At 42.6% G+C, this 13,370-nt stretch overlaps 1 protein-coding gene across 3 annotated transcripts in view; it reads right to left on the reverse strand.

The window, feature by feature from the left end:
• Positions 1-8,458, reverse strand: part of RCOR3 (REST corepressor 3) — a 53,514-nt gene extending 45,056 nt beyond the window's left edge. The window contains exons 1-2 of one of the 3 annotated variants that reach the window (XM_072733339.1): positions 8,027-8,458; positions 7,503-7,559 (exon numbers count right to left, since the gene is read on the reverse strand). In XM_072733339.1, coding sequence (XP_072589440.1) covers positions 7,503-7,559; positions 8,027-8,189 — 220 coding nt within the window. In that variant the 5' untranslated portion in view covers positions 8,190-8,458. Of the gene's footprint in view, positions 1-7,502; positions 7,560-8,023 lie in introns of all 3 variants that reach the window. The other 2 variants (XM_072733338.1, XM_072733340.1) reach the window with 2 other exon arrangements.
• Positions 8,459-13,370: the final 4,912 nt, after the last annotated feature.

Here is a 13,370-nt window from a genome sequence, read left to right on the forward strand (position 1 = left end):
AGGAAAACAAAGTAAAAAAATGTAAAAGTCAATAATGCTGTTTCTTCTTGATGTAATCTGAGTCTACCTCTAATGTAGAAGCATACCATTACATTAGTGTTGCTTATTTCTAATGTTTTCTGACTAAAAAGTCAGAAAAATCAAGCTCTATTAAAACTGCATTAAGGACAGAATGAGTGAAAGCCTGACACAGCTACCTCAGTGCCAAATACATGCCTGTGGGTTCTGTCTTTTAATTACTTGGTGGTCTTTTTCTGGATTCTTTCTAATTCCTAGGTGCATTCAAGTTAATTAAAATTATCAAGAAATGAAGCATTGTTGCCACCTACTTTAAGACTTATCTATGAATATGTCATAATTGACTTTTATGAGGTATTGATAGCTACCACCAACTAATGGCAAGAATTCCAAAATTATTCACATATTATCAGAATTCTGAGTTTAAACTGTAATCATTCATAATGTTATAAGATATTTGGAATTAAGAACATTCACTTCCAGGGGTAAAGGAACTACTAGTGTAATCCCAATCTAGAAGTTATCTATCCAGCAAAAATTTAATATAGTTCAGTCGTTTTTAATTTTTAGAGAATCATTACACTTTACTACTGCATATTCAATCAACAAATTATAGTTACAGAACGATATATTTTTAGTGAAAATATGAAGCTAAAATTGTTTAAAACTTGTAGGTTTTACTTATAAAGAAAAATTAAGGATAGAGAAATGAGAAAACAATACCAAAGTATCACAAAAACCGTAATAACAAAATGAATCTAACAGCAAGACCTACTACATTTTTTGTAACTTTAATAAAAGAGGACAAAAATAAAAGCTGAGAATTTAAGAAAATGCAAATTAGAAGTACATTATCTAAAATTAATATTCAGGGCGGCCAGGGTGGCTCAGAGGTTTAGCGCAGCCTTCAGCCCAGGGTGTGATCCTGGGGACCTGGGGACCTGGGGACGAGTCCCATGTCAGGCTTCCTGCATGGAGCCTGCTTCTGCTTCTCCCTCTGCCTGTGTCTCTGCCCCCCTCTCTCTCTCTCTCTGTTTCTCTCTCTCTCTCCGTTTCCCTCATGAATAAATAAAATCTTTAAAAAAATTTAATATTCAATGAAAACAAATGTCAAGTTCTTAAAAAACTTCAAAAATAAGATATATATTAAATTTCTAATCACATAAAATACAAACACAAAAGCAAAATTGGCTGCCACTCAATGGAAATAAAATAGACAAGCTATCCAAGTTGGTCAGAAGTCTTTATCTACTGCTATTTCTAGTGAGTATTCTAAACTTCAATGCTTCAACATGGACTAATTCTTTTTCACGATGGATTATAACAATAAGATAATTTAAATCCTACTTAATAGAATGAGGAATGCAACAAAGAAAGGTTTCCATTAACTCTCAAGTCTTAAGAGCCTATCATGCTTAATATTTAAACATATTTCCTGCATCTGATTTCTGCATTACAGAAAATCTTAATTAAAATACCTTTACAAAATGTCTCTTCTTAGACAGGCATGAACTATTTTTTTGTATTTTTCCCCATGAAGAATAACAGTTAAATTTCCCAAAAAATTCTTAGGACTATAATTAAGGGACTCATCTGATAAAAACTGACACCCAAGCTGTGAGGACTAACAGCTCTTCTAATATGGGGGTGGGGGTGGGGTAACAGGGAGAGTAATCACGTCTGGTAGCAGAGAATGCCTAATTAGACATTTCACAATGTTCTTTTGCTAATCTTGAACTAAACTCCACCATTTTCAATCATGTATGTGTCAACTAGGCCCAAGAGATGACTGATGTTCACAGGAAATGAGATATTTTAATATAATGGTTAAGAGTGTAACCATTACAGAGCCAGACTCTAAGTCTGAATCCAAACTCTGCGATTTCCTAGCTTTGTCATCTTAAGGAAATTGACCTATGTGGTCTGTGCCTCAGTTTAGTTATTTAAAAACACAGATGAGGGGGTGCCTGGGTGGCTCAGTCAGTTAAGCGGCTGACTATGGATTTCAGCTCAGATCACAATCTCAGGGTCCTGGGATTGAGCTCCTCCCTCCCCCAGCCCCCCTGTCTGGCTTCCCACTCAGTGGGGAGTCTGCTTGAGGATTTTCTCTGCTCCTTTATCCCTTCCTGCTTTATGTGCTCTAAAATAAATATTTTTTAAAAAGGGATGAGAGTACCTACTTCACAGAATCAAAAAATTATATGAATGTATGCAGAGTACCTGGCATAGAGTAAGCATTACCTAAGACATTATTTTTGCTAGTATATGCTCAGTGAAAGCAGTTATCTTTATTCTGAAAAGCTTGTCACTTTATCAAATAATAACACAAATGAATAAAACCTCATGGGTCTCTAACACAAACAGCTGATGCCTTCTTTCATCAACCCCTTGAAAATGAGACTAGATAGCTAAAATGACTTTTTGTTTTTCTAACAACTCAGATCTGACTCCTTTCCTATAAAGTAAGAGAAAGTACCTTGTATTATTAAAAACAATGTACCTCTTAGGATGCTTTGCATCCAATGAAGTCTTATCCTTTCCATTATAAAAGCTGAAGAAAAATATTTAAAGGGCAGAATCTCAATGTTTATTTTGCTTTTATGTGTAACAATATTTAACACTGTATCTCAAAACTATCTGATACACAGAAGTAACACTGAAAATCAAGCTAGTTTCACCAACAAAATAACAAGTCTCAGAAATATCCTATCTTCTGGACTGGGCTAAGTGGTTGAGCATCTGCCTTTGGCTGAGTTGGTGATCCTAGGGTCCTGGAATCGAGTCCTGCATCAGGCTCCCAACAGGGAGCATGCTTCTCCCTCTGCCTATGTCTCTGCCTCTCCCTCTGTGTCTCTCATGAATAAATAAAATCTTTTTAAAAAAATTCTATCTTCTAAATAGGTTAAAAAACAAACCAAAACCTAGATAGCAAGCTACTATCATTTTAAAAGAGTACATAGTAGCATGACAGTTCTGAAAACAAATTAAACAATTTTTAAAAGCATGAAACACTTAAAAGTTTAATCCTTTTGAAATCTTTTAGATATCCTTAACTGCAGATGGTAAAGTTCATTTATGAGACTAACTGGGGGAAAACCAACAACTAAAAAACAAAAGTATAATTTTGATAAGCTAGGATTTTACTCCAATAGCAAATTTCAAAATAAGGACAAAAATAAAAATCTATTTCTTCTTAGATTTAAGACATTTAGAATAAGGATTTTGATGGAAATCATGGGATGAATATTTTACATAAAGAACTTAAGTACTGAGTATATTAAGACACACAAAACATTTTTAAAAATTCTATTTATGAACTAGGTTCTCACATATTTAATTCACTACCTTCAAACTGGGATAAGTAAACGACTTTTCAGGGGATACATAAGCCTAAGTAAGTTTTATAGAAACCAATTTTCAGAACTTTAGCTTCCCTATGTGCTCTTTCCCAAGACAATCTGCCTGCAAACTCACCACATTCTAAGCAATATGCTCATTCTACTTCTGATCTTCTTTACAAATGTCCTTCTCTCACCACCACCCCCCAAAAAAGGCATCTTTCTCACCTCATCCCACATTTGACAGAGTACATTGCACAAAATTTTAAGACCTCCACAGTGCCAAACAAAGAGTGTCGGCAAGGCTCTCCTTTACTCAAGGCACCGCTATTAGAATTTCAATCAATTATACATTAATTGTAATAACTCAAACCAGAAGAGACTTAACACTTAGAACCTTATGTTCACAAGAATACATAATACAGTGATAGAGAAATTGAATAAGTGATCAATAAAGTACTTTCAAGCACAAAACTACAAAAGTCTGTGGGGGGGGGGGAATGCATGGAATGATTTCAAAAATAAAAAGGAAAAATGTTAACTTTCAGACTATTTGCCTATTTAGACTTTTTATAAAACAGATACTATCATATTACCCTAGTATTTGTATTTAACTGAATGCATTTAAAATAAGAATATAATGGCTATATTTCAAAATGTTAATATTTTCAATAAACTGGAGATTATATTTTTCAACTATTTAAACACAGCAACAAGTGATAGATGTCAGAAATATGCGAGAAAATATTTTTTTGAAAATTCTTTTATGGATACACAAAACATTTTGAAGACCATTGCTTTATAGACATTATTTTTCACCAAATCTTATGATACAGTTAGCATATCCCTCTCACAAATGAGAAAACAAAGGCATGGATACATCAGGTAGTTCATCAAGGTCACTATGCCACATTAGCTAAAAGGCATATGGGAAGAGGTGAAACTCTTAATCTCCACAGGAAACTGCTCCTCCTTGATATACAGTCAGGAGGCAATAAATAAAAGTTGGGAAGCGAAAAATCTGAAAAAAAAAGGCACCTAAGAAAATAATCAAATCCAGTTAGTAAATTTTTATAGAGGCGTTCTTAGCAATGATGTTAACATACACTGTTCTTAAACTTTTATTCAGTAATTCTAATTTAAATCACAATTCTTCTCACATTTTCTAAAATACTCATTTTAGTATGTCATTCTGTATTTTCTATCATCACCATCAACTCCTCCAATAAAAATATCCTACACACACACACACACACACACACACATCCTCTTTAATTTTCCTATATTTTGATCATAATAATCTTGGTATCTAAGGAATTTTTCTTCCAAATAACTTGGTTATAGGTAAATAATCTCCATGAAGGTAGACTGAATGGTTTATGAGACTAAAGAGAATGGTATGACAAAGAGAAAAGGAGAGAGGAACTGATTATTTCTTAATTTGTATCATTAATTAATAAATCTCATTTCCTTTTATCTTTTCTAAGGAAAATATGTTTAATTTTTCACCAAGTTATACTGGATTAATGTGAAGTAGAAACTTCACACAACAGCACAACACTTAGAATAAAATAGACCAGTGGCACTATACTGAAAGGCATAGAGGTTCAATATCTACCTTTTAAAAGTGTGTTAACAACTGATAATCTACAAATGCTTGACAAGATTTGCTTACAATGGCCACAGAAAAGCCCTAGGCTTAAGTGATAACTGGTTTTAGTTGTGTCCTTGGGTTCAGTATTCTGCATACTATTAAGCAAAAAATTTATAGATGAATTTTTAAAATGTGACATATACCCTTAACCTGATGAAGAGTATCAATTATGAGTAAAAATACTGAAAATATGACTTTTTTTTCAGTGATTTTTTTCCTACAAATATTCTGTTTAGGCTTAAAATAATAATTTAAAAATGATGATCAAGTAACTGGATAACCCAAATAGTGGCCATGTAAAACTACCGGAAGTGGTCTGCATTTTTAATGATTATTTTTCAAATTTTGAAATTTATTCCAGTATTTAGTCTATCATGAAATGAAAACCAAAAAACCCAAACCAAACCAAAACCAAAAAAGTGATCTAGACTAAGGCCATATATTTGTTCCAGCAAAAAGTCTGTTTTTTTAGACACAAGACCTCCTAATCAACCTGTGCATACTTGTCTATGAAATATAAACCTACCTAATGGAGCATAAAGATAAATGTTTATTAACTTAGGAAATAGCTCTGGCTATTGGATTATAATTTGTAAATCAATTTATCATTTACCAAAAAAAGCAGAGTATCCCAAATCAGAAAGGTAAAAATGTATGCAGGATCATTCCTTCTAATCAGGAAATTTAACCTTTGCTGAATAACTGCCATATGCCCAGTCATGTATTCCTGACAAGAATTCCATGAAGCATTTTTTATTTCCATTTCACAGCTAAGGAAATTAAGGATCAGGGGAGGCCGCGAACTTGGTTCAGAGCACAAAAATAAAAGAAGAGCTAGGAACTGAATTCAGCCTATCTCAAGTCAAAGTATGTCAAATGTCAAGTTAATTCCCGAAGCAGCACGATAATGTGAAGAGTGTTACTCCCCTACTAGCTACTCCAACAAAATTAGTCTCATAGATCATTTAAAATTATTTGAAGGCCACCAGCAGTACAGACACTGGATAGCTTTTGAATAAAATGTATTAACAGCTATGTCCTTTAGAAGGCAACCCACATCTAGTGAGCACCCTCACCATTGCTTTTACCTACTGAAAACAGGCTGCACGGACGATCCTTTTAACACTCATTATTTTACCCTCCCCCTTGGGACAGGAGGGGCTGCCACCTAACCCCCCCCTTTTATTTTTGCATTGCCTTAATGGGCAGGGGATGAATGATGATATCCATCTATACCCCATAATGAAGGAAAGAAGCTATCCCTCCCCGCCAAAAAAAAAAAACAAAAACAAAACAAACAAACAAAAAAAAAAAACAAGGAAGCCCTATCAATAACTAATACAGAATTCAAAAGTACGATACAATGTTATTACATGAGTTGGCAATGGGCAGAAAAACTGACCAACTGTAAGGAGGAAGGAGGGGGAGAGAAGAGGAAAAAGGGAAAAAAAAGAAAAAAAAAAAAAAAGAGCTCCTCCAAAGTCCGTGCAAAGCCTGAACTGGAGAAGGGTCTGGGGTGGGGAGAAGGAAACACGCTCCACTCCGGGAGGCTCCTGCAAGGGCGCCTCCATATGCGGAACTCTCGCCCAATCCCCGTCCAGGCTGAAATCCCGTGACCGCCAGGGAGCCTGTTTGGAGAAAAGTAGACAGGGAGCCCGCAAGCTGGGTTGGCAGAGGACGCTGGAACCTGGCTGCTCGGGGAGAAAATGTCTCCTTGGCAGCTGCAGCCACTGTCCTGTGGTCGGACTTCCTAGGGCTGGCTGCAGGGCGAGGTGTGCCTCTGGCTTCTCCCCACCCCCTTCCCCCATCCCTTTCTCTCCGCGGCTCCTACACTCCGCAGAGCTGTCGCGGCCAGGGCCACACCACCTAGCTCAAAAGAAAGAGAAAAGAAAACCCCGTGGACGCGCGGGTCGGGCAGGGCAGGGCAGGGCTCGCCCTGGGCTGGGGCCGATGACAGCAGCCCCGGCATCCGCCGCCCCTGCGGAGCGCGGGCCTCCCTCCGCTCCCGGGGGTCGGTGCTGTGCGACTGACATTTGCAGGGTTCTCGTACACGCAGCCCGCACGCCCTCCTGCAGCCTCGGCCCAGCAGCCGCTCCTTCCCCAGCCTCGGACCCCCCGAATCCGCCGAGGGCCGCCTCCCTCTGCTCCTCCCCGACCTCGCCCGGGGCTCCCGGGGGCAGAAAGGCGATGCCACCGGCGGGCAAGTGGCCTCCAAAAGGAACCATGTTAACCTTGCAATGCACACATCTGCCCACACGCCCTGTGTCACAGCCCTGCCAAGCCTGACAGCCTCCCCGCCAGATGCCTGCCCATCCCAGCCCCGCATCCCCTCCCAACCGCACCCCCGGACCCCTACACCTCGGCCGCCCCTCTACCCCTTCCACCCTAAATCATTCCCAGAAAGGGGGGTGGGGGGTGGAGGGGGGGGGGTGAGGTGGGGAGGGGAGGTGGGTTGGAAGAGACAGGATTTTTGCTTAAGCAAATATATCTACCTGGATCAAATTCAGGGATCCGAGCTTGGTATTCAGCTCCGACTCTCATCCCAACATCTGCAAAGCAATGCCAAAAAAGAAAAAAAAAAAAGAAAAGAAAAGAAAGAAAGAAAAAGAAAAGAGAAGAGAGAGAGAGAGAGAGAAAAAAAAAAGAAAGAGTAGGGAGGGGGGAAAAAAGAAAAAGGAAGAGACACTTAATAAAATATAAAAATTGCTGGAGGGAGGAAAGAAGCGGCGGGTGGATGGGAAGATATTAACTCCGGGCACTCCGGGAGATGGCAGCGGATGGGGGCGGGGAGCAGGGGGGGCGGAGGGAGGGCGGAGGATTGGAGGAGGGCGGAGGGCGGAGGGCGGAGGGACGGGGGTCGCGGGGGTGCTGCTGCACTGCACCGGGAGTTCGAGGCTACCGCAGCGCCCGGGCTCCGAGGGGAGGGCGGGCGGGAGCGCGGCGAGGGGAGGGGGCTGGGGGAGGGGAGGAGGGAGGGGGGCAGGCGGGCTGGCGGGGAGGAGTTCGAGGCTACCACCGTGCTCGTCGTCGCTGCTGCAGCCGCTCTCGGGCTCCGAGTAGTGCAGCCCGCCGTTGGTGGACGAGGCGCCGCCGCCGCCGCCCGCCGGGCTCTTGGCGCTGCCGTTGGCCGATCGGTTCTTCCCCAGTAACTCGGGCCCTTTCTCCATCATGCCGGGCATGGTAGAAGAGGGGAGGGGGAGCGGCGAGGGGAAGCGGCAGGCGTCAGGGTGAAGGGGGAGATGGCTCACGAGTGCGGGCGGGCGGGAGAGGAGCAGGAGGAGGAGGAGGAGGAGGAGGAGACGGCGGCGGCGGCGGCGGCGGAGGAGGAGGAGGAGGAGGGTGTTAATATGGAGCCGCCATAACCGCCCCGGTCCGGCGGTAGCGCAGTCGCCTCACAACAACCCGCCCCGGCCCCGCCTCTCCCCTCCCCTCCTCCCTCCGCCCGCCCCGCGCGGTCCCGGGCGCCCCTGTCGGCCGCGCCGCGCTCTACGCCGCCGCCGGTATCACTCCGCCCCGCAGGGAGGTTCCGGCCGCCGGGCGGGGAGGGGCGCGCGGGGGGGGCGCAGGGGGGAGGGGGGAGGGGCGGGGAAGCCCCGCTCGCCGGCAGCCCGGGCAACCCCGGCCGAGCTCCGACGATCGCCGCGGAGGCGCCGCCGCCGCTCCGGCCGGCTTCCTAGGGGGCGCTCGGGCGCAGGCGAGCTCGGCGGCCCGGGGACTCTTTGCCCGCTCTGGGCGGAAGGAACGCGCCCAGCCCGGGGAAGGGCCGGCGCGGCCCGAGGCGCGGGGTCCGGGCGGGGGCTGCGGGTCGCGGCGGGTCGCGGCGGGTCGCGGCCGCCTCCCTGCCCCGCGGAGAGCCTGCGGCCGCCCGGCTGCTCCGTCTCGCGCTCCTGCGCCGGCGTCGAGCGGGTGTGGCGGCCGTGCCCGCCGAGCAGCCGGGGGCCGGAGCGGGGCGCCCGCAGGGCTCGGGGCCGCTGCGCTCTGGGTTTCTGGATCCCGGAGCTGGGCCCCGACCCCCTAGAGGCACTGAGGCCGCCGAGGTGATTTCCAGGGCTCAGCGGTGCAGCTGTATTTTGCTAAAAGGTGGTTTGTTGTTTCATTAAAAAAAAAAAAAAAAAAGAAAAGAAAAAAAATTGTAAAAAAGACACCTTTCCCGTTTTCTCACCTTTGCTTTATTTGTATCCATCTTTTTCGCTTTGACTGTCTCATTAGGAAGTGGGTGCTGCCCGTGGTGAAATTAAACTACCACCGGGGCCTTGTCCAAGGCGGGGGGTGCTTACTCAGTCCGCGCTGACCCGTGGTCAGGGCTTGGAGCCGAGCTGTAGGGAGGGCGGGGTCCCCGCGCAGAGGTGAGGCGCGAGCTGCAGCCTGGCAGGGTTTCCAGCCTGGCAGGCTGTGTGCTCTGTAATGCTTTGCCGAATTGCATTAGGCAGAAGGGGTAGGGAACTGCATATTTTGTTCACCAGATTTGAGGGTGTTTGCTATGTGCCAGCCTGCCTGGCATTGGGAGCTATTTATGATTTTCTTTCTTTTCTTTCTTTTTTTTTTTTTTAAGTACTTCTTGTTTTGGCTCAGCAGTTAAGAATTGAGGACTTCTGGTGAAGATATAGTATGCAAGATGTATGCAAAGCAGTATTTGTGGTCCGTAGGTCAGGTACTCTCCAAACACTTAAAGATTGTCCTGTATGAATTCTATTAACAGGTCAATGCAGAATGGATCAAAGCAGAAAATAAGCCTGTCTGGCCAAAGCAAGACTCGACTGAAAGCAGTAACAAACTTAAAGCAGGAATGTCTCAATCAGGAATTGAGCCAAAAAAAAAAAAAAAAAAAAAAAAGCCTGGGAAGTAAATATCTGGCAGGATCCCTGTTTAAAGGGGAAAGTCTTCCGAGCAGGTACAAAACCTATTTTGTTCTGACCGTGGATGTAATTTGATCTATCAGAGCTTGATATGATTCCATTAAATCATACAAGTAAAAACCTCTTACTCTTTAGCTTCTCTCAGCAAATACAGTTTTGAATATTATTTTAATTCCCCTACAGTTTTTCTACAGTGAGAAAGTGTCCTGGCCAAATGAAATGAATAGCCATTTCCTATAACAGATACATTTTTCATTGCAAATTAATACATTGATATTTTCGTTTTTATACACGAGCTCCTAATGAACGTGATTCAGCATCTCTGGCTCTGTAATGCAAAGGCCAGACCCTGAACTAAGTGAATTCACAAAAAATAAATGTTTGCTCTGAGGCCTCCTGGCCAGCATGCTTTCTAACTCCCCAACTTTGCCATACCGTCCAGCCTCTTCTACTGAAAGAATTTCTGTGTGTAGATCAAGGATTAAAACATTGTGAAGATTTGGGGGCTTCTGTAACTTATTTCTAATTATTAGTAAAACCCTTAAAGAGGATTCACACTTTTCTTTGAGTACAATAAAGAGGACAAAACAAGGGAGAATGCATTCCACTCTTGGGAGAAGAACCTCAGAGATTGGGGGACTTTTCTTTCTGTTTTGCCCCAGAAGAAAAGGAAAACACCTGGAGCTGGCTTGGCTCTGAAGAATAATCATAGGCCTTAAGATGATTTCCCAACAGTTAATAAGAACGGCATAAAAAAAGGAAAAACCTAAAAAAAATACTTAGGGATATCTATAAGGAGTTAGAGGAAGAGAATCTAGCCAAGGAAGAAGAAAGGTTTAAGAAAGTTAATAAATAATGGCCAGTGATGCAGAATCATGAGAAGGGTTTAAGAAAAGGCCTCTGGATTTGTTACTTAGAACAGTGTTTGTTTTGTTTGACTGTTTTTATACTGTATTATTATTATTATTTTTACTATATCCACTGTAGTTTAAATTTGGAATAGATGATACATTATAAAATCAAAAGATAAAAGGAAATGCTTTACTATTGTACTGGACATCCCAGCAACAAAAAGGCAAGGAGGGCAGCCCTGGTGGCTCAGCGGTTTAGCGCCTGCCTTCAGCCCAGGGCGTGATCCTGGAGACCCAGAATGGAGTCCCACGTCAGGCTCCCTGCATGGAGGAAAAGGCAAGGAAAAAATGTATAAGGATTGGAAAGAAATACATGAATCTTTTTTTTGGAGAAAGCATGATCGTCTGTATATAAATTATAATCTATAAACCTTCAGTAGTCATAATGAATATAGCAAGCTGCTGGATACAGTCAGTATGTAAAGATCAATTATATTTTGAAATACTAGCACTAAACAATTAGAAAATGAATTTTTTAAAGTGATAAATGTGAATGTGTCAAAAATTTCAAATACCTCGTATATTAGCTTTCTACAATAGCTATCACAGATTACCATAAACTCAGTGGCTTGAAACAAACTCCTGTCATACTTCTGGAGATCGCAAGTCTGAAATCAAGGGGTCAGCTGGGCTGTGCTCCCTCCAGAGGCTTTACAGAGAATCTATTCCCTCCCCCCGCCCCTTTTTTTTTTTTAAGATTTTATTTATTTATTCATGAGACACACAGAGAGAAAGAGAGGCAGAGACACAGGCAGAGGGGGAAGCAGGCTCCATGCAGGGAGCCCGACATGGGACTCTATCCCGGGTCTCCAGGATCAGGCCCCCGGCTGAAGGCCGCACTAAACTGCGCGGAGCCACCAGGGCTGCCCTGTTCCCTCCCTTTTCTAGTTTTCTGGTGTCTGCTAGCATTCCTTGGTTTGAAGCCACATCATCACCCCAACCTCTGCCTCCACCTTCACATTGTCATCTCCTCTCTATATCATGAATTTTCCTCTTCCTCTCTATATAAAGACACTGATAGCATTAGGATCCATCTGGATAATCTAGGATTATCTCCTTGTCTCAAGAGCCTTAATCACATTTGCAAAGATACATCTTCCAAATAGGGTAACAGTTATAGGTTCCAGGAATTAGGACCTGTTATTTTGAGGGACACATGGCACCTAGGAATAAATCTTAATGAAAGGTGTATAAGAACTCTATATTATATACATATATATATACACACATATGTATATACACACATAATATAATTATAATATATATATTTGGTTGAGAGAAATTAGAGGAGACCCAAATAACTGGTCAGATACAGTATGCTCATGGATTGGAAGACTCAATATTGTAAAAGATGTCAGTCTCCCCAGTTGATCAGTAGGTTTAGTCTAATCCCTGTTAGAATCCCAGCAGATTCCCAAACTGATATTTATATGGAAATTCAGAAGATGATAAGAGAATGGTTTAGTTCAATTGGTATTTTATTTTTTTAAAGATTTTATTTGTTTATTCATGAGAACCACACAGAGAGGCAGAGGGAGAAGCAGGCTCCCTGCAGGGATCCCTATGCAAGACTCAATACCGAGACCCCCATCACACCCTGAGCCAAAGGCAGACCCTCCACCACGGAGCCACCCAGGTGTCCTGTGTTCTGTTGGTATTTTAGATGAAAATTGAATGTGGCTAAGAAATCATTTTGAATTAGTTAAGAAATTATGAGGTTTATATTATGGGACTGGTAACAGGAATACAATTGGGGACAGATGCAAATATTTAGGAGGTAAGATTAGCAAAATTTGGGGATTGGTTGAATATGGGAAGGAAAGGGGAATGGAGGAGTCTAAGCTGATGCCAGGATTTTGGCTTGAGTGGGTGGATTATGTCAACAACAGAGTTGGTGAATACTGAAGGGTTTTCAATTTGAGGAACAAGGAGAATAAATTAATTTCCATACATGTTGGGTTCTCAATAGGGAAATATCCAGCATACAGTTGGATATATAATCAAGATCAAGAGCACAGAGAGGGTGGGACGCCTGGGTGGCTCAATGGTTAAGTGCCTGCCTTAACTCAGGGCATGATCCTGGAGTCCCAGGATCGAGTCCCAGATGGGGCTCCCTGCAAGGAGCCTGCTTCTCCCTCTGCCTGTGTCTCTGCCTCTCTCTCCCCCTCTCTGTGTCGCTCATGAATAAATAAATAAAATCTTAAAAAAATAATAATAAAGTTTAAAAATAAAAAACAGTGCAGAGAGGAATTTGTTACCAATTGACCATAGCTAAAGTCATGAGACCTAAGTAGATCACTCAAGAAGAGGATGTAAAATGAGAAGTATAATGAGCTGAGAATGAAAAGCAGATGAGCACCAACATTGAAGGGCCATACAGAGAAAATAAATCCATAAAAGAGACTGAGCATAAATAGAAAAGAACTAAGGAGAGTGTAACTTCCTGAAGTCAAAAGTGTAGAGAGATCTAAGAGAAAGAGGGTTACCAGGACAGCATAGAAGTCAGTAAATTAAAGATAAGGCTACGGTATGTACGATGCTTTGGCAAGTAAGAGAACATGAATGATCTTGGAAAGACCAGTGTTCTGTTTAA

The sequence above is a fragment of the Vulpes vulpes genome, chromosome 13, assembly GCF_048418805.1.
Source record: "Vulpes vulpes isolate BD-2025 chromosome 13, VulVul3, whole genome shotgun sequence".
In the NCBI taxonomy this organism is placed as follows: domain Eukaryota; kingdom Metazoa; phylum Chordata; class Mammalia; order Carnivora; family Canidae; genus Vulpes; species Vulpes vulpes.